The 20,979-nt window shown below is 42.0% G+C and overlaps 1 protein-coding gene across 13 annotated transcripts in view; it reads right to left on the minus strand.

The window, feature by feature from the left end:
* The window catches only part of CCDC62 (coiled-coil domain containing 62), a 45,771-nt gene extending 28,017 nt beyond the window's left edge, over positions 1-17,754 (minus strand). For 5 of the 13 annotated variants that reach the window (XR_015242193.1, XM_086681569.1, XM_086681562.1 and 2 more), the window contains exons 1-6: positions 17,537-17,753; positions 15,161-15,419; positions 11,417-11,583; positions 9,282-9,383; positions 7,160-7,331; positions 3,805-3,906 (exon numbers count right to left, since the gene is read on the minus strand). Coding sequence is in view for 12 of the 13 variants with exons in the window: in XM_086681569.1 (XP_086537695.1) it covers positions 3,805-3,906; positions 7,160-7,331; positions 9,282-9,383; positions 11,417-11,583; positions 15,161-15,419; positions 17,537-17,572 (838 nt within the window). In the remaining variant the exon portion in view is untranslated. Of the gene's footprint in view, positions 1-3,804; positions 3,907-7,159; positions 7,332-9,281; positions 9,384-11,416; positions 11,584-12,749; positions 14,859-15,160; positions 15,420-16,959; positions 17,154-17,173; positions 17,500-17,536 lie in introns of those variants that run through there. The other 8 variants (XM_086681570.1, XM_086681564.1, XM_086681563.1 and 5 more) reach the window with 7 other exon arrangements.
* Between the last annotated feature and the right edge of the window lie 3,225 nt (positions 17,755-20,979).

Below are 20,979 nucleotides of genomic sequence, written 5' to 3' on the forward strand. Positions count from 1 at the left end.
ATATTACACTAAAGGAGAAATAGAGTGACTCACACAGAAATCAGAAATCAACAATAAATGCTTCACTTCAGAAAAAATCAGTAACTTTATAAGAAGTTCAAACTAAATGTATAAAATGACCCTGTAACTACATGAATTGAATTCGAAGTAAATCGGAGACAATCTCAATAAAAATGTGTAACTTCTATCTATGGTTCTTTCATAAAACACCTTCTACATGTCATTTTTCTACATTTTCATTTTACATGAAAAAGGACAAAAGTTTTTATCGTCAGTTTCCATCTGGACATCGCAAAGACCACGTGAGGACACAGGCCCGTGCTTTGCTGCGGACTGTAACTCCACTGGACAGCCGCTCTGGGGGTCAGGGCACCAGCTGCAGGAAGGAGCCAGACAGGTCTGTGCATAGCCGCCCAGTCTCCCCAGCGTGGCTCATGCTCAGCCCTTCCAACATGGGTCTGCAGCATCATCTCACCTCTGAAAGGTAATCCGCGTGCACAAGATGGAAAACGTGAAGAGAAGTTCAGTGAAAGCCACGTTGTCAGCTTGAACCTATCACGTCTTTTCTACTCCGTTCTGAATTTATTTCTTTGCATTATAGGCGTCAACACCATCATGAGAGCATATAAATGCAGTGCGCCTGCACTATTTATGCAGAGTTGCATTCAGTTTATGTGAATTCAATTATAAGCACAAAGAAAAAACTAAAAAAGGAATGGCAGCTAGTTTAACTGGAAGTAATGCCCACAGTGGATCTGTGACTCTCTCTGCTGGGCTCAGTTCCGCTTGCCTCTCATTATTAGCAGCACTGTGACACGCCGGGTGTAATTCCTAGTATTTTGAGATACTCGAGATACTCTGGATACAGTACGGCCCCTGACCAAAAGCCATATTTGGAGTTCACGGGTAATTTTAAATATATGTGAACTTTGCCTTAATCTCGGACTTTAGAATAATCTACTAGTGCATAAGAGGCAACTCTACTGTAAATATCGGTGTTTCGCTCGGTCAGATACTTTTCTACATGGCTGGGTTTAGCTGAGAGATCAAAGCGGTGGGACCACTCTTTCTGTGGTCACAGAAAACAAAGAGATGTCGGACTCTGCTGGTAGCTGCCTGAGCGAGCAGCCTAAGAAAGACACCAGAGGGGAAAGGGCCCTGGTAGTCTGCACCCACCACATCTGGTCAAGGCTCTGCCTTTTACTGACCAAGAGACCTTAGGCAATCAATCACTCAATGCCACGGGGCTTCATTTACAGGACAGTCAGGACCCCAGAAATATGAACTAGTATCATCACTTTATTTGCAAACTTCTTATAAGCAGTTATGTACAAAACAAAGAAACACATCATCTATGTGAAGCACTTCATCTTCAACGAGAGAAAAAAAAGTTTTGAACTTAACAGACATCTTAAGATGTCTTAAGACATCTTCCAGCTTCAAATAAAATGTGTTCATTTTCAGTTATAGCATCTGACAGGATATTACCATATTAAGCCTTTTAAAATTATTTTAGGCTTCCTTCACTTTTATAATTTAAACACACAAAAATTGTTTGAGACAGTGGTATGACTAGAAAAGGTGTTTAAGAGGGGAAACTGGGTGGCTCAGTCAGTTGAGCGTCTGACTCTTGATTTTGGCTCAGGTCATGATCTCACAGTTCGTGAGTTCCAGCCCCGCATCAGGCTCTGCGCCAGTGACATGGAGCCCACTTGGGATTCTCTGTCTCCCTCTCTCTCTGCCCCTCCCCTGCTTGTGTTCTCTCTCATTCTCTCTCTCTCTCTCAAAAATAAATAAATAAACAAAAAAAAAAAAGAAAAGAAAGAAAAGGTATTTAAGAGATAAGCTTAGGAGGGGTGCCTGGGTGGCTCTGTTGGTTAAGTGTCTGACTCTTGATTTGGGCTCAGATCATGATCTCACAGTTCATGAGATCAAGCCCCATATCAGGCTTTGCACTGACAGCATGGAGCCTGCTTGGGATTCTCTCTCTCCTCCTCTCTCTGCCCCTCCCCCACTCATGTCCTCCCTCCCCGCCCCGCACAAAATAAACATTTAAAAATAAATCAACATAAAAAATAATAAAATTATTCACAAAATGGATTTATTATAGTATTATCTAACAAATTCCATAATCTGTAATACATCCTAGTAATACACAATAGGATGTAGGAGTAAAAATTGCCAAATCAAAACAAAGGGAGACGGTTAAAATATACTGTAAATATCTTCCTTCCTCTGACCTCCCACAGCATTGTGTTCACATCTGTATAGTACTAGATTTTCTGTGGGCCTATGAGCTTCATAGCAACTAGCAGAGTGCCTGGCACACAAAAGCTGACCCAAAGATTGTTTGAATTCAACTGTAAACCTATATATATACATATATGACTTTAGGATACATGTATATCTCATTTACACATACATTTTTAATAGATTACTTTGAGACAGCAATCCTAGAAATAATGAAAACAGTGACCTCTACTGGTAGAAAACTGCATTTTCCCCAATCTTTAATCACATGACCTTAAAATTAAGAATTTCATTTTATGTGAAAAAATATTAATAATGCATTTTGCCCTTTAAGAAATTTATTTTCGGGGCGCCTGGGTGGCACAGTCGGTTAAGCGTCCGACTTCAGCCAGGTCACGATCTTGCGGTCCGTGAGTTCGAGCCCCGCGTCAGGCTCTGGGCTGATGGCTCAGAGCCTGGAGCCTATTTCCGATTCTCTGTCTCCCTCTCTCTCTGACCCTCCCCCGTTCATGCTCTGTCTCTCCCTGTCCCAAAAATAAATAAACGTTGAAGAAAAAAAATTTAAAAAAAAAAAAAAAAAAGAAATTTATTCTCCTAGAAGGAAGGGCATTAAGGGTGTGTATAAATAAACCCCAAATATGTCAATTTAATTAATTCTATTTGAAACTTCACCTCCAATTCTATGATTTTCCTCATACAAACTACCAGAATGAAAGCCTAATAAAATTTGGCTGGCAAGGACAGAGAGAAGATCTGTACATCAGTGGTTCTCGACTGGAAGTGGAGAGGGAGAGGTCTGAACTAGTGGAAACTAGTGGGGTTTATACAGTGGGCAGTGTGGGAGAATGTGGTGGAGGGTGGGTGGAATGCAATATTTATATCTATCTTGAGGGGACCTAAGTTAAACTAGTGATAAATTTGCTTTTTTTTTTTTTAAGTTTCCTTATTTAGGGGGCGTCTGGGTGGTTCAGTCGGCTGGGTGTCTGACTCTTGATTTCAGCTCAGGTCATGATCTCATGGTTCATGGGTTTGAACCTGTACACTGGGCTCTGTGCTGGCAGCAAGGAGCTCGTTTGAGATTCTCTCTCTCTCTGTGCCCTTCCCCCCATTCAAAAATAAACATTTCGAAAAAATAAAATAAAATTTATTTATTTATTTTTGGGAGAGAGAGAGAGAGAGAGCGAAAGAGAGCAGGGGAGGGGCAGAGAAGGAGAGAGAAAGAATCCCAAGCAGGCTCCACACTGCCAGCCCAGAGCCCGACCTGAGACTCGAACTCATGAACCGTGAGATTATGACTTGAGCCAAAACCAACTCTGACGCTCAACTGAGTCACGCAGGCACCCGCCCTTTTTTTTTTTTTTTTTTTTTTTAACGACTTTAATATTCCCTGACTGGTCCCTCCCTGTCCCTTAAAGGCTGTTAAAAAAACCAAAAAACAAAAAACTACTATTTTGAGAGAGGTGTAATTCCTTCAGTCTGTTGTGGTCGTACCATAGAAAGTTTAGGTTACAAATATATAACTATTCAATCGCTTAAATTAATTTCTATTTTTACCAGTAAAAACCAATTCATCGTGCAGGCAACTTTTCTCTTGCTTGAGGCGAATGATCTCTTCTCGTTGTTCGTTATTTTCTGTTGTCTTTTCATTTAGATCCTCTTCACAAATAGAAGAAAACAAAAGTCCTCAAATAAATACTAGTTCCTAGAAGACTATATACACTGAATACCTCATGCCCTCGGCACCCTTTCCAATCAATGTGAAATCCTGTTGGAGCTACAACCAAAATATGCCTCATATTTGAATCTCACTGCATCCCTGACAGTGACCCTTGTCAGGCTTCCATATCCCTGACTGGCTTCTCTTTTACAGCCTAGAATCCAAAGAACAATCAGGGTAATCTTATTCTTTTTTTTTTTTTTAAGTAAACTCTACCCCCAGTGTGGGGCTCAAACTCACGACCCCAAGATCAAGAATCACATGCTCTCCTGACTGAGCCAACCAGGACCCGCAGGGTAATCTTTTAAAAGTAAAACTCGGGGCGCCTGGGTGGCGCAGTCGGTTAAGCGTCCGACTTCAGCCAGGTCACGATCTCGCGGTCCGTGAGTTCGAGCCCCGCGTCAGGCTCTGGGCTGATGGTTCGGAGCCTGGAGCCTGTTTCCGATTCTGTGTCTCCCTCTCTCTCTGCCCCTCCCCCGTTCATGCTCTGTCTCTCTCTGTCCCAAAAATGAATAAACGTTGAAAAAAAAAAATTAAAAAAAAAATAAAAAATAAAAGTAAAACTCTTCATGTCACTTCTCCGCTAAAAGCTCTACCACACTTAGGATGAAATCTAAACTCACTACCCTAAGCCTTGCATGGCCCTGACTGTCACTCTCCCCATTCTTTGTTCTGTTCCTTGAACGTGTCCCAACCTCAAAACCCAGCCTAGGGCTTTTGTATTTGCTGTTCCTTCTGCCTGGAAGGCTCTGGGCCCAGATCCTCACATGGCTACTTTTCTCGCCATCCAAGCTTCTGCTCAAATGTTCTCCTCAAAGCCGCCTTCCCAGTCCACCCGGACTGAGTTCGTTGCCCTCACTCTCTAGTCCACTGTCCATTACCCTGTCATCCTTTAAAGAGATGACAGAGTCTGTCCCTGCTGTCAAGGGGCTTACAGTGTGATTATGGTTTTAGCTGAAGCTACAAATGGAGACAAAGCCTACGATTTGGCACAAGTCAAAGCATCATAAGAACAAGATTTTAGAAGGCTGAGTCTTTTAAATTAAATCGACCACAATAAACTTTCACAATTTCAACAGCGACTCACTGGCTCAGGGGTGCAGGAGAACTGAAAATACTGACTCCGTCTGGTTCATGTCTGCACAATGACCTCCCTCGGGCCTGTGTGCTCCAGGCCCCTTGGAGGTTACTGCATGCCCTAAATGGAATTCAGAAAGGCTTATTCTGATCTTCCCTCTGGTGCACAGATGGCACCACTTTAGATAACTACCCTTGACCTCATCACAATGCCCCTCACTCCATAAAAGCTATGGATTAAAGTCTGGATTTCGTGGAGAGTAGCTTATGTAGCACCAGGATCATGGGCCACCCGATCCCCCTGTCACTAAGTGACCCTGACTAAAACTCCATGTGAATGGTATGGAATGGCTTGCTTCATTTTTCAGTCTCAAAGTGCCTTCTCAGTCTGGAAGATACTTTACTTTCCTCTACCTTCTAACAACGAGGCACTCCACTAAGGACAGAGGTCAGAGTAACTTCCACCAAAATACAGCTTTGTTATTCTAAGGTTGCTTGTTCCATGGTGAGAGCCTATGCTCATGTGGAGCTCGATGACCATTTACTCTGCCCCAGGGTGGGGAATGGCCAGAGAAAAGTGGGCCTACCGGGGCGCCTGGGTGGCTCAGTCGATTGAGCATCCGACTTCAGCTCAGGTCATGATCTCACAGTTGGTGAGTTCAAGCCCCATATGGGGCTGGCTCCCGTCAGCACAAAACCTGCTTCAGATCCTCTGTCCCCCTCTCCACCCCTCCCCCACTTGCACTCTCTCAAAAATAAATGAAACATTAAAAAGGAAAGAAAGAAAGAAAGAAAGAAAGAAAGAAAGAAAGAAAGAAAGAAAGAAAGAAAGAAAAAGAAAGGGAAAGAAAAGTGGGCCTACCTCCATGCTCTCTGTAGGAAAAGGTAAGCTTTTACTCCATCACCTACATCCACACTCACGTAAATAGGACTAACCTAGTTGGTACACCTAGCCTCCATTTCGCTATAAAGCTTCAAGTAATATTACTCAGAAGGAAATGAATGAGTTACTCCGAGAACAAAAATAGAAAATGAGAACGCAACAGGAATTTTCAAAAAATAAAACATGCGCCAAAAAGCCGCTCTGGCAGGTGTGTTGTGGCAATTCCTCAGCCCCGCCCTGCGCTCCTCCCGGGGAGGGACAGATCTTTCTCCACTGCTGGACTTTTGGCCAACAGAGTGAGGATATGTCGGGTCCTCATGTGTCTCTGCTTCTTCTTCCTTCCTTCCTTCCTTCCTTCCTTCCTCCCTCCCTCCCTCCCTCCCTCCCTCCCTCCCTCTCTCCCTCTCTCCCTCTCTCTTTCTCTCTTTCTTTCTTTCTCTTTCCTTACTTATAAAGTAAGCTCTATGCCCAACGTGGGGCTTGAACTCATGACCCTGAGATCAAGAGCCACATGCTCTCCTGACTGAGCCAGCCAGTCGTCCCTGGGTGGGGAAAAGTGCCCAGGCCAGCCTACCAGCAGGGAGAAGTGAGACTCATAAAGCCCCCAGAGGAGCAGCTCGGCTGGGCCCAAGCAACATAAGCCAATTCCCATCAGGCTGATACATGAACTTATCACATGCTTACGGTTGCACGTCACTGAGATATAGTCACTGGTTGTTACAAAGCATAAATTAACAAGAGCTAACTGGTCCAGCAAAGGCAAGAGTATTTTGAAAATATAATGCATTATGCACTTTCCCCCAAGTCTGTTATTTATTTTGTAACACAAAAACCGTAGCATAGGGGCGCCTGGGTGGCTCAGTCGGTTAAGCGTCCGACTTCGGCTCAGGTCATGATCTCTCGGTTTGTGAGTTCAAGCCCCGCGTCGGGCTCTGTGCTGACAGCTCAGAGCCTGGAGCCTGTTTCGGATTCTGTGTCTCCTCCTCTCTCTGCCCCTCCCCTGCTCATGCTCTGTCTCTCTCTGTCTCTTAATAATAAAGAAATGTTTAAAAAAAAAACAAAAACAAAAACAAAAACAAAAAAAAACCCTGTAGCATAATTGTATACAAGTGCAATGAACATTTCATGGTAGGACCTAAGGCCAGACCTACCCTCAATCACAAGATGAAGTGAACCCACATGAAGAAATATGTGCCCGAGGTAAAATGCTTGAGTTGATATCTCTTCCTTACCTTTTAGTTTACTGACTTCAATTTTCAGTGCCTTCAATTTCTGCTTGTAATCTTGTTTCTCCTTCACAATACAAGTCTCCACCATCTTAGCGTCACGCAAGGCATGCTCTAACAATTTAAATTTTCCTGAGCAGTCTGCAATGTGATTGACGGCCTCGATAATATCTTTGTCCTAAAAACCAAATGTGAAGACTGTTCTGTAAGATTTTTTAAGTTCCAACTAATCAGGATAAGATCTCGCTATGAGCCAGGTTCCATTCTAGGCACTTCGCTGCTAACTCACGTAATCTCCACAGGGGCTCTCTGAGGTAGGTACTACCTTTATCGGCTGGTGACAGACGAGTCAACGGTAAAAAGTCCAAGGTTACGCAACTAGTCAGAGATGGAGCTCCAATTTGCACCTAGTTAGCTGCCCCGGCAACCATGCATGAACCCCACAGCCTGTGGTCTCAGAAAGTTTATAACCACAGTGTGATTGTGCAATAGGAGAGCTGTTGGCCGCTGGAACGGGCCTTACTCTCTGCACTACAGATAAATCCCATGGGCCTCTCTCTTCCCTTCTTTTCAGCTTGTTAAAATGGCAGACTCCAGGGGCGCCTGGGCGGCTCAGTTAGTTACGCGTCCGACTTCAGCTCAGGTCATGATTGTGAGTTCGAGCCCCGTGTCAGGCTCTGTGCTGACAGCTTGGAGCCTGGCGCCTGCTTCAGATTCTGTGTCTCCCTCTCTCTCTCTGCCCCTCCCCTGCTTGCACTCTCTTTTTTTCTCTCTCTCTCAAAAATGAATAAACATTTTTTAAAAATTTAGAAAAATTTAGGGGCGCCTGGGTGGCGCAGTCGGTTAAGCGTCCGACTTCAGCCAGGTCACGATCTCGCAGTCCGTGAGTTCGAGCCCCGCGTCAGGCTCTGGGCTGATGGCTCAGAGCCTGGAGCCTGTTTCCGATTCTGTGTCTCCCTCTCTCTCTGCCCCTCCCCCGTTCATGCTCTGTCTCTCTCTGTCCCAAAAAAAATAAATAAACGTTGAAAAAAAAAAATAAAAAAAAAAATTTAGAAAAATTTAGAAAATTTCAGAAAAAAATTTGAGAGAGACAGAGCATGATCAGGGGAGGGGCAGAGAGAATCCCAAGCAGGCTCAGCACTGTCAGCACAGAGCCCAATGTGGGGCGTGAACTCGTGAACTCTGAGACTGTCACCTAAGCCGAAGTCGGACACTTAACCAACTGAGCCACCCAGGCGGCCCTGTTAAGAAAGCTTGCCCATGACCACTTTAAAACAGTAAACTGCTGGGGGAAATCACACATGAATTACCAGGAGCGTCCCATTATACCTAAATCACTCTCTTATTCTCCAGCTGCCAAACATATGTGACAGCAGAAGAGACTGCCAATCACTGATCATGGCATGTTAGTGGCTCTATCAACTACTTGATTGCTAATAGTTTTTCTCTCCATTAAAAAAAACTTAACAAGCAATCTAACTGGAAATGACTTTATGAGACATAACATTGGATACCTCAGAAGAAAACAAGTTAATCCAGACATGCTAAACCATGGAACAAGCCTTGGAGACAGAGACCAAAAGTGGAGTCCTGCCTCCTCTCTCAAGGCCTTAGGGGCATCATTGTTGTTGTTGTTGTTTTTATTTATTTTTGAGAGAGTGCAAACGGGGGAGGGGCAGAGAGAGGGGGACAGAGGATCAGAAGCAGGCTCTGTGCTTGAGGCTGACTGCAGCGAGCCAACGTGGGGCTCGAACTCACAAACCGTCAGACCTGAGCCAAAATCGGACACTCAACCGACTGAGCCACCCAGGTGCCTCCTTAGAGACACCATTTTAAACTTGTTTCCCTCTTTTCTGAGAATTTTATTTTTTTTTAATTTTTTCTATGTATAAGTAATCTCTACACACAACCTGAGGCTTGAACCTACAACCTGGAGATCAAGAGTTGTATGCTCCACTGACTAAGCCAGCCAGATGCCCCTAAAATGAGAATTTTAAAAGACAGAGCAACATTGGTAGGTAGCTCTACCATCCGATTTGCAATGGGACTTAAGTAAGATAATGTACGTGACGACACTTTATCAAGTTCAAAGCGCTCTGGCAGATGGAGGTATTATTATCTGAATTACCTTTAGCTTTATCATTGTAGTGAGAGCCTGTTCTCGAGCTTGTAATTGTCCTACCTGAGCAGAAAGTTCCACTAATGTGTTGCTGAGATTTTCATTTCTAGCCTACAAGAAAACAACACATAAAATACTAATTGAATCATTTAAAAGCTTTCATTACTATCATTAGCCGCAATCTGTGCTCAGTGTTCCGTTTTGTTTTTTCTGTACCTTTTATTTAGTAACAAAGTAGGCCAAGTCAATCAAAAAGGAATACAAATATCTCTGTCCATTACCTCTAGCGTCCTCCCGATACTTATGTTTGCCCTACTGAATCATACTGGTTATGCTTATAAATGTCTATTTCCCAACCTCTTCCATGTATGATTCTAGGTTGGCAGAAAAGAAAATAAACAAATGAAAACCGGATTGGTAAAGAGATTCCCTTCGCTGAAGTCAAGTAGCATTAGTGAACTTCTGTGCATTTGTATTTCTTACTCTATGTTGAAAGAACTTCACTTCATATTGGGGTATTCCCACTTATCAGGGTTTTTTTTTTCCCCCTTAACCATAGAACTGAACCACAGAACTACATGATATATTTGGAAATACAAACTACATGATGTATCTGGTTGGGAAAAAAAAGAATAATGAGGCTTTTTAAACAGTATCTTCGTGAAGGAAACTTAAATGCATGTTACTAAGTGAAAGAAGCCAATCTGAAAAAGCTACTTATTATATTCCAACTATACGACATTCTGGAAAAGACACAACTACGGAGAGAGTAAAAAAGGTCAGCAGTTGCCAGGGGTTAGCGGAGACAGGAATGGAGCACAGGCTTTTTAGGGCAGTGAAACTATTCTGTACAATACTACGGTGGCGGGTACATGTCATTACACATTTGTCAAAACCCACAGCATACACACCACCACGAGTGAACCCTAATGTAAACCGTGGACTTTGGGGGATAATGATGTGTCAGTGTAGATTCACTGAGTATAACCAAGGTACTACTGTGGGTGCAGAATGTCCACAGCTGGGGAGACTGTGTTTGGTGGTGGAAACAGGGGGCATGGGAGAAATTTTTGTACCTTCCACTTGATTTTGATTTTAACATGAAATTGCTCTAAAAAATAAAGCTTATTAATTAAAAAAAAAGTCTTGATGCCACAAACTACATTGCATCCCTCCCAAAACATGCATGTTGAAGTCCTAACCTCCAATATGATGTTATCTGGAGATGCTCCTTTGAGAGATAATCAGGTATAAAAGAGGTCACGAGAGTGGGGCCCTCACAATGGGATTAGTATCCTTATAAGAAAAGACACCAGAGATCTTGCTCGTTCCCTCTCATGTATTTCCTTTTTTTTTTTTTTAAAGTAAGCTCTATGCCCAATGTGGGGCTTGAACTCATGACCCTGAGATCAAGATTTGCATGCTTCACTAACTGAGCCAGTCAGGCACCCCTACATTTCCATTTTTTCATGCAACATATCACTGGATTCTAGAATAGTTTTTACTTATCTTCTACCTAGAAACTACAGAATAATCTGAAAAAATAAAAAAGGCATGATTATTATGAAACAAAAATATGGTGCTCTCTCCATGCCTCTCATAAAACAGGAGTTAAAAAAATATCTTGATGACCAGAGCTCAAAACTGGAAAATCAGTCTTACCGATTTTATTCCCAATGGGCCACTAACATGACATAGATATTGTTTATGTTTATCATTGTTTATCATATCATTTTTATCATGTTTATCATGATAAAACATGTTTATCATGTTTATCATTGTTTATCATTATCATATAAGGCATGAGAAAGCCTAGTTGGAAGCTACCAAAACTTCCAACCAAAACTTACTCATCTCAGACTCTGAGAAAGGCTTCTAAAATAACCCGTTACTGATGAAATGACAGATGCTCCTAGGCCCAATGGCCTGAGAGCAAAAGTGGTAATGAAGTTCATCTCCAAGACGGCACAGCTCTGTGCAGCCAACCAAAGCCACACAGTGGACACAAAACCATGGCAGTGGAGGGAAGGACAGATTTCATACACAGGCATGCATTTTCATGGAAGCATTTAAATCCAATTTCTCAGTAACTGAAACACAAACAGAATTTGGGCAAGTGAAACTCATCACAAAATAAAACCAACCTCAAGGTCTTCAGAAAGGAGAGAGGAATGGGTTGCCTTTTGAGCCATTTCCTGAAGCTGTAGTTGAGTCTTCTGAAGAGCCGCCTGGTATTCAGTTTGATTAGATTCAAGGGTTTTTACCTTCTTCGTGAGTGACCGGATTATTTCAGTTCTTTTGTGTAGTTCACCTGAGGGAAATTTCATCAATAACTAACTTGTGACCAGAACTGAAGCTTAAAATGCATCATATTCAAACACAAAATTAAAAAGGTAAGTGTGCTATGGGGTGCGTAAGTGGCTCAGTTGGTTAAGCATCGGATTCTTGGTCTTGGCGCAGGTCATAATCTTTTGGTGGGTGAGATCGAGCCCCACACTGGGCTCTGTGCTGACAGGGCAGAGCCTACTTGGGATTCTCTCTCTCTCTCTGCCTCCCCACCCCCCGCTTGCACACTCTCTCTCTCAAAATAAATAAACTTAAAAAAAAAACATAGGCGTGCCTGGATGGCTCAGTCAGTTGTGTCCAACTTCGGCCCAGGTCATCATCTTACGGTCTGTGGGTTCAAGCCCGTCGGGCTCTGTGCTGACAGCTCAGAGCCTGGAGCCTGTTTCAGATTCTGTGTCTCCCTCTCTCTCTCTGCCCCTCCCCTGTTCGTACTCTGTCTCTCTCTCTCTCTCAAAAATAAATAAACTTTAAAAATTTTTAAATAAAAATAAAAGGTAAGCATGCTAAAGAATTTTTTAAAGGATAACTCTTTTTAAAGAGTTTATTATGGGGGCGCCTGGGTGGCTCAGTCGGTTAAGTGTCCAACTTCGGCTCAGGTCGTGACATCATGGTCTGTGGGTTTGAGCCCCATGTCGGGCCCTGTGCTAACAGCTCAGAGCCTGGAGCCTGCTTTGGATTTCGTGTCTCCCTCTCTCTCTGCACCTCCCCTGCTTGCTCTGTCTCTCTCTCTCCTAAAAAATAAACATTAAAAAAATTTTTTAAAAATAAAAAGTTTATTATGAAACACACGATACCATATTCAAGAAATAGAACACTGTCGGCAACCCAGAAGCCCCCTGGATAGCACTTCCTAAGCACAATCTCTCCAGTTTCCACTTTCCCAAACATTATCCTTAACTTAATCATTTCTTTGCTTTTTAATTATAGTTTTACCATCTATGACCACATCCCTAAAAATATGGTTTGATTTGAACCATATATAATTAGAATTATACTCTGAGTTCTTGTTTGTTTTTTTTCACTTAAGATTATGATCCTAAGATCCATCCACATTGTTGTGGTTAACTGGTGTTTGGGCACTGTTGTTGCTACATAATATCCCATTATATGATTATGCCAAAATTTATTTACCCATTCTATTGGTGGTCACTTGGGTTGCTTCCACTTTGCAGCTATGAACAAGGTTGTTCTGAATATTCTTATACATGTATCTTGGTGCATTTTTGCACGAATTTCTCTGGAGCCGTCCTAGTACTCAAATGGGGTACCACCAGCACTGACATCACCTGGGAATTTGTTAGAAATGCAGACTCTTAGGTGCCAGACCTATTGTATCAGAATCTACATTTTAACAAGATCTTTAGGTAATTCATGTGTCCTCCGAACTGTGGGTATATTCCTAGAAGTGGAAATGCGGGGGCCATGAGCCATGTTTATCTTCAACTTTACCAAATACTGTTAAATGATTTTCCAAAGTAGCTGCACCGACGCTCCCACCTGCAGTGAAGGGAGTCTTCCCTTGGCTCCACACCTTTACCAACACCTGATAACTACTACCAGTCTGAGAAATGTAAAGGGTGTCTATCTCATTACAGTTTTAATTTGCATTTCCCTAATTAGTAATGAGAATGATTGTCTTTTTTACATATTTACTGGCCAGTTTTCCATGAAATGCCAATTAACATTTCTTATTTTAAAATCAGATACTGATGGCTACTTGTTATCTTCATTCTTTAACATATTTGTTTAAAATATATTACATCTAATGAAACGCTGTTTATGTGTATACATGTGTGGACGGGTATAGTCAGTAAAATCAAATGGTCATCAAAGAAATGGAAAATTACTCATATTTAGATGGTCATGTCTACAGAATCCTTTGTGTAAGGGAAGTAAAAAAGGAGGTGCTATATGGTTATCTATTAAGGAGATCTAGTGTTTTCCTTTCTAATACCGTCTAACATTAACGTAGTGTCACTAGAACATTCAGACTTTAGGGCAGCACGAAAGGATGACAGAATTAAAATATGGTACAAAAGAACGTTTTTTCCAAGCCATTTTTGAGACTGCTATATTTTTAAAAAGATGACTGGGGGCGCCTGGGTGGCTCGTTCAGTTCAGCGTCTGACTTTGGCTCAGGTCATGATCTGAGTTCGTGGGTTCAGCCCCGCATCAGGCTCTGTGCTGACAGCCCGGAGCCTGGAGCCTACTTCAGATTCTGCATCTCCCTCTCTCTCTGCCCCTCCTCCACTCATGCTCTGTCTCTCTCTCTTAAAAATAAACATTAAAAAAATAAAATAAAGTCAAAAAAATAAAAATAAATTTAAAAAGATGATTGTTTTAGGTACTTCAGATTAAGTTCAATATCAAAAGTTTATAAAATCTTTCAGTTCAACAGAAATGGCTAGTCTGATAGAATCTTTATTCATATTCTAGCTCAAAACTAATTTCCCTCAGATTCACTCTCAACACTGCAGCCTAAAAATTGGAACTCTGGGGTACCTGGGTGGCTCAGTCAGTTGAGCGTCTGACCTTGGCTCAGTTCATGATCTCATTCCTTGTGAGTTGGAGCCCCACATCAGGCTCTGTGCTGACAGCTCACAGCTCAGAACCCTGGAGTCTGCTTTGGATTCTGTCTCTGTCTCTCTGCCTGTCCCCTGCTCATGCTCTCTGTGTATCTCTCAAATATAAATAAACATTAAAATTTTTTTAAAAAATTGGAACTCTAACCTGCTTCGGATTGATTCTGTGTTTCCCTCTCTCTGCCCCTCCCCTGCTCACCTTCTGTCTCTCTCTCTCTCTCTCCCTCAAAAATAAACATTAAAAAAAATTTTTTTTTTTAATTGGAGCTCTATCCAGGGGCACCTGAGTGGCTGAGTTGGTTAAGCATCTGACTCCTGATTTCGGCTCAGGTCATGATCTCACCGTTTGTGAGTTCGAGCCCCGTATCAGGCACTGAGAGTACAGGGCCTGCTTGGGATTCTCTCACCCTCTCTCCCTCCCTCCCTGTGCCCCTCCCCTGCTCATGCTCTCTCTCTCAAAATAAATAAACCTTAAAAAAAAAATTGGAGCTCTATCCATCATCCTTTCTACATTTAAGTTGTCTGTCCTACTTTAATTCACATTGTGTTTGTTCGATTGTGAGTGTTCATAAAGGCCTCCTATCTTCAAGTAAACTGAACTCCAGGACAGCAGGTATTGTGTTGAGATATTCCTTCTCTTATCTTTCCCATGAACCCACCCTCCACTCCTTTTTTGTTGGTTTTTTTTTTTTCTTTTTTTTTTAATGTTTATTTATCATTGAGAGACAGACACAGAGCGTGAGCAGGGGAGGGGCAGAGAGAGAGGGAGACACAGAATCCGAAGCAGGCTCCAGGCTCCGAGCTGTCAGCACAGAGCCCCACGCGGGGCTCAAACTCACCAACTGTGAGAGCATGACCTGAGCCGAAGTCGGTTGCCCAACCAACTGAGCCACCCAGGCGCCCCCCTCCACTCCTTTTTTGAAATGTATTTAACATTTAAATAGCGGTTGTGTGTCTAACCCGTGAGTCCTTTTAATATGCTGGCATACAGAAGTGTGGAAGAGATACTGCTAATGTATTTCTGACCCTCTAATTTGCTGCAACGTTCTTCCAAAGTCAACACTTTCTGCCGATCCTCTTCCCATGAAAGAAGTTGTCTCTGATGTACTGCAACCATATCATTGAGCTCTTTATCTCGATCTTTTAATTCTCCAATGAGCAGCTGCAGCTCCTTCCGCTGTTTCTCGATAGTGGAAATCTCAACTTCCGACCCGATGTTCTAAACACAGAAAGTAGTTTTATATAAAAAAAAAAAAAAAAACAAAAAACTAATCAATAAACAAATCAGCCAAAGCATATTTTCCAAATAACTGTATCTTCTTTTGCTGCCAATTCAAGGCAGTTAAATTATTTTTTATGCACTGGTTATTATATGGCATCATTACATATATTTAAATAAGTTCATGCTACTGTGCATGAACTCTGTAATTTTGTCATACCACCACACACACTGCTCTTAAAAAGTGGGACATTTGTCCCACCTTCATTAGCTAATCTCAAATAAACTCATTTCGGTATTTTTGTGTCTTTGCTGTCAACCTATTCCTTGTATCAATTAACAGTATTATCCCACACTTTGGCCCAACAATTCGGGGCCAATCAAGTAAAGGAAACCGTGAAATATTAGTGTTTAAATGAAAATAATTCTCGTAACATTTAGCACATATACTCCATCTACCAAGAACAATTTAATGTTGTGATTGGTCCAAAATCAACACGCCTGTTTATAAACACATTTTGTAAGGGAAAAATTTCAAACGCATATGGTAACAAGGGAACTGTACGAAAAACTCTCTCATGCTCAGTGCCTACGTCCTACCATCAACAAGTTTCAATTTTCCTTTCTCTTTTTGTTGTTGATAAAATATATGTATATATTTCATTCTTACGTATTTTGGTATGCATCTCTAAAAATGAAACTTTTTTTTATATAACCATGATGCCACTTCATACCTAACAAAATTATCTACAATACCCTTTAAGCATACGTCATTTTTAAGTCTGGTGCATGAAGTTGGTCTGTCGTAAGCGTGAAACCAGAATTAACCGTTTTAGTGGCTCTATAACCTTGCACAAGTTACTTAACCTCCCTAAGCCTTGGTTTCCTGAGGAACCTGTAAAATGGTAATAACAGTTAAACTTCTTAGAGTTGTGTGTATTAAGGAAGATAAACTGCAAAGCACTCCACATTACTTGGCACAGGGTAGGCATTCAGCAAACATTAGCTTTCTTATTTTTTTCCCAAGGAAAAATTTTAGATACCAACTTCAACATGTGAAAGGGAAGTGTAGCTTTCCAAACATTAGCTATTATTAAGATGGTAAACCACATTTTTGAAATATGGTACTGCCCCCTACCTATGAACTAAAAGTGTTACTTTAAAAGATCACCAGAGGGGCGCCTGGGTGGCGCAGTCGGTTAAGCGTCCGACTTCAGCCAGGTCACGATCTCGCGGTCTGTGAGTTCGAGCCCCGCGTCGGGCTCTGGGCTGATGGCTCGGCGCCTGGAGCCTGTTTCCGATTCTGTGTCTCCCTCTCTCTCTGCCCCTCCCCCGTTTGTCTCTCTCTGTCTCAAAAACAAATAAACGTTAAAAAATAAATAAATAAATAAATAAATAAAAGATCACCAGAGGCCCACGTGTACCATCACTGCTTTCTGAAAAATAAGATTCAGAAATAAATAAAGACGAACGAGTTCTAGTTACTTACTAGTAACAAGATTCAGAAATAAATAAAGACGAACGAGTTCTAGTTACTTACTAGTAACTAAACACAGAAAACGGAATTTGGATCGAGCGATTCCAAATCACAAGATCCGAATTCGGGTCGTCGGTAACCATTCGTTAATTCATTAATCCGTTCGACAAATATTTACTGAACGTCACGTGGCTGAGCGCGCCGGCAAGGCGCACAAATGCTGGTGTAGGAAAATAGGCAATACGCCAAGCATGCAAAAAAGCTCATTTCATCGTACCTACGAATGCAAAGCTCACTTTTCATCGTACACTCATAAATGCAAAGCTCGCTTTCAACACTTCTAAGGAAATTAAGGACAGGAAGCGAGGTGGCCTAGGGCAGCTCTCCAAACGCCCAGCTGTCGTTAAAAAGTGAGCACCTACTGCTCCGCGCCTGGGCTCAAGATCGCTTTTACGAAGGAAAGGAAACAGATGCGACACTCCGTTTCTCTTCGTACTGTGTATCGTTTCACATTTTAAGCAGAAACCGTTCCTTAAAAACCACCCAAGCTGGGTCGGAGTGCTCCCCGTCCCCTGAGGTTCGCTGTCCACTCGCAGCAGGACGCAGCGGCGGAAACGGTGAGCCCGCGGCGGCCGCTCACCTGACGCCCGGCGAATAAGGTCGCCGAAGGGTTCATGGGTGTTTCCTCCGCCCCCGGAGAAAGTCGGGGAGCGCAGCGTCACCTGAGAAAGGCCATAGGCACGCCTGCCCGGAGCGGGGGCGAGCCCCGAACCCCGGAGCCCCGCGCCCACGGCCGGCCCAAGCGAGCACCCAAACCGCCCGCCCAAGGGAACGCGCCCACCGACCCCGCCTACGGCGTCGCCTAAGGGCCACTCCGGCTCTCGCGAGACCTCGGCGGCTGTGCTCCGGGTCTCGAGCCTCCCGGGGGCTTATCCGCGAACCCGGGAGGTTTATCCGCGAACGTCGGGTCCATTCCCCACGATTCGCAGACAACCGGTTCTTTACGATTACCCAGCGAACGGGGAAGCAAATTAAAGGCCGCTTGTGCCCCCGTCACCCGTTTTTGAAAGCTGTTGTGTACACGGGGCACTGCGGAGGGTCCCTGCCCGTTGGCGCCAATGCCTGGATGGAGGCGGACGCCAGCCTTGGTGGTTAGCAGCTGCTTGGCCAGCCTAGTAGACTGTTGGAAACTAAGAATGATAGATTGAGAGGAAAACACAATAAAGCAAAACACGTTTTTTTGACTCTTGATGAAGCTCTTGAGTAACAATGAGAACTTTGGCAGTCGGTCATGACAAAATCTGCCATCCTGGGGCGACTTTTAAGTTTTTTCACGTGTTATCTCAGCCATCCTTCTCCCTTTTACTCTTTTTACACAGGAACTGGATTATATTAAACCCCTGGCCGCTCATCCCCTATTGTTTAACCCATAACGTGGCATGAGTGGCAAAATTACCAAATACAGTATTACGCTATTTCAACTTTACTTTTTGATTGACTATGAATGAGCAAAGCATGTTCTTGTCATAAAAGACAACCTGAAAATGGGAAAAATTTAAAATTCTTGCTTTGAAGCTCTACTGATTTAGGTGGCACCTGCCTCCCTAGGATACATAGGATCATTTAAGAGAACCAGCAAGACAAGGTCTAAGATTTAAAGTCGGGAAAACCAGGGGCACCCGGATGGCTCAGTCGGTTGAGTGACTGACTTTGGCTCAGGTCATGATCTGTTTGTGGGTTCAAGCCCTGCACTGGGTTCTGTGCTGACAGCTCAGAGCCTGGAGCCTGCTTCAGATTGTGTCTCCCTCTCTCTCTGTCCCTCCCCTGTTCACTCTGTCTCTCAAATATAAACAAAACACTAAAAATAAAGTCAGGAAAACAAATTCTGACTAGTTAAAAACATACTATCAATAGATGACTGTACAGTTAAATCTTGGTGGAATGAGGAAAGATAAAAAGGAATGCGGTTGAATGTCAACTTTCAGTTGAGGATTTCAATTCATGGTTCCCAAATTTTACTATTATTAAAATGTGTTTTTCTACCAGGCAACCACATGCCTAACCGTCACTGTAAAAGTATGTGTACAGGGGCACCTGGCTGACTAAGTTGACAAGAGCATGCAACTCTTGACCTTGGGGTTGTGAGTTTGGGCCCCATATTGGGTGCAGAGATTACTTAAAAATAAAATCTTAAGGGACACCTGGTTGGCTCAATTAGTTAAGTGTCTAACTCTTGATTTTGGCTCAGGTCATGATCCCAGGGTTGTGGGATTGAGCCCCGCATTGGGTTCCACTGAGCATAGAGCCTGCTCAAGATTCTCTCCCTCTTCCCCATTCACGTGCTCTAAAGAAATAAAATCTTAAAAAAAAAAAAAAAAAAAAAAAGGTTATGTACATAAAGGAGAAAAAAATGAGGCTCACCTTGAGATTAGTAAATAAATTCATTGTGGTGAGAGGAGTATGGTGACTAGTTGCACATCAAAAATCTCAATATTTTAAGTTTACCCCCATAGGTTTTCTTTAAAACAGAAAAGACCTTTGAGGATAGAATTTTTAAAAAATGACGTTTTATGAAAGCTCCAAGAATTACACTGCATCTGATTTTATACTCAGTCTAATTCTAACTGATGAACTAAACAGACTCATTCCAGTCTCCCTAACAGATATCCTAAGTAATTTAGAAGAAACAGGATCTAAAAACTAGAATTCATCTTTAAAACAGTAATTTATCAACTTTTTAACTATCAGTGAGAAAGCTACCATGTATTTTATCTTAAGCAACAGCTGATTTACTGAGGCTTCTATGAGATAACTAAAACAATGTAAACATCACTTATTGCCAGCATCTATGCTTTTTTTAATGAATAAAATACTATATATCAAAGCTGGGTTTGCATTTAAACTGCCAGCTTAATTGTGGTAAGTCTTTTACAATTATAACATAAGGCTGTTTAAAGGTTAGTATTCTTTTTTCTAAAAATACTAGACAGTGAAAACATTTACATAATACATAAAGAGAATGAATCAAAGTCAATCCTTGAACTCAGTATATTTTAACCAGAGAGTAAACTAATGCTGCATTTTAAATTTCTGGTTGAAGGAAAAGATTCACACATGTTATACACAAGGACAATTTTAATCCTCCATTATCCTGCAGTAACATCCACTGCTGGCTTTATATGGATTAAAACTGCATTTGCCAAGAACTGTGAACATTGAGAATCTTTACATGAAGTCACATGGTTGATACAGGCACATAGACGTCTTCCAGCACCAACAGCATACACAACACATACCAAATGGTCTTGATGGATAAATTTGCTTCATCAGATACTCATATTTAGTAAAATTCACAGTTAATGCAGAATTTCATTTTAATTTGCATCTTTATTACACATTTTTTCTGAGATTTTAATTATTTAAAAAAACCCACTCATTCATTCAAAGTTGTAATTTGCAGGACAATAAACGATGGGTTCTAAATTTCTTAAAGGTGTCCATAGCAATTTAAAATACCAGGAGTCTTCTTTTCAATTTGTAGCACCTGACTTAAGACCTTTATAAAAACAAAGTTTAAATTCATTTAGTGCATTCATTAAAATTCGTTGTCACTGTTTCTCTTGAGAAAGACTCATTTCAATTGTTATTTCCCAGACTACCTATATACAGAGAGAGAGCATGGGTGTATATTCTTTTTAATTGGGTAGAATTTTATTCTCAGAATTTATAGCTAGAACAAGAACTTGCAGCATCTCTGAATGGTCTTTCACTCCAAACAATGGTGATCATGTATAAAATGGATTTGGGATCTGACCCCCTACTTAACATCACCAAACATGTTTCCGAAGTATTCTTGGAAAATATTTAAAAATATATGAAAATTCTACCATATGGTGCACCTTCATTCTCTAACCATTTCCCAATTGTTCATTTATATCAGTTGCAATTTTTCTATGAGTAACATTGCGATGAACACCCTCACCCACAGTTCTAAGCAAGAATGATTCTATCTTTAGGATAATGTCAACTAAGTGGCTTACTGGGTCAGACTGCAGATGGTTTTAAGGCTTTAGTATACTTTAC

Source organism: Puma concolor, chromosome D3, assembly GCF_028749965.1.
Source record: "Puma concolor isolate L17-30 chromosome D3, mPumCon1.1.hap2, whole genome shotgun sequence".
Lineage (NCBI taxonomy): Eukaryota > Metazoa > Chordata > Mammalia > Carnivora > Felidae > Puma > Puma concolor.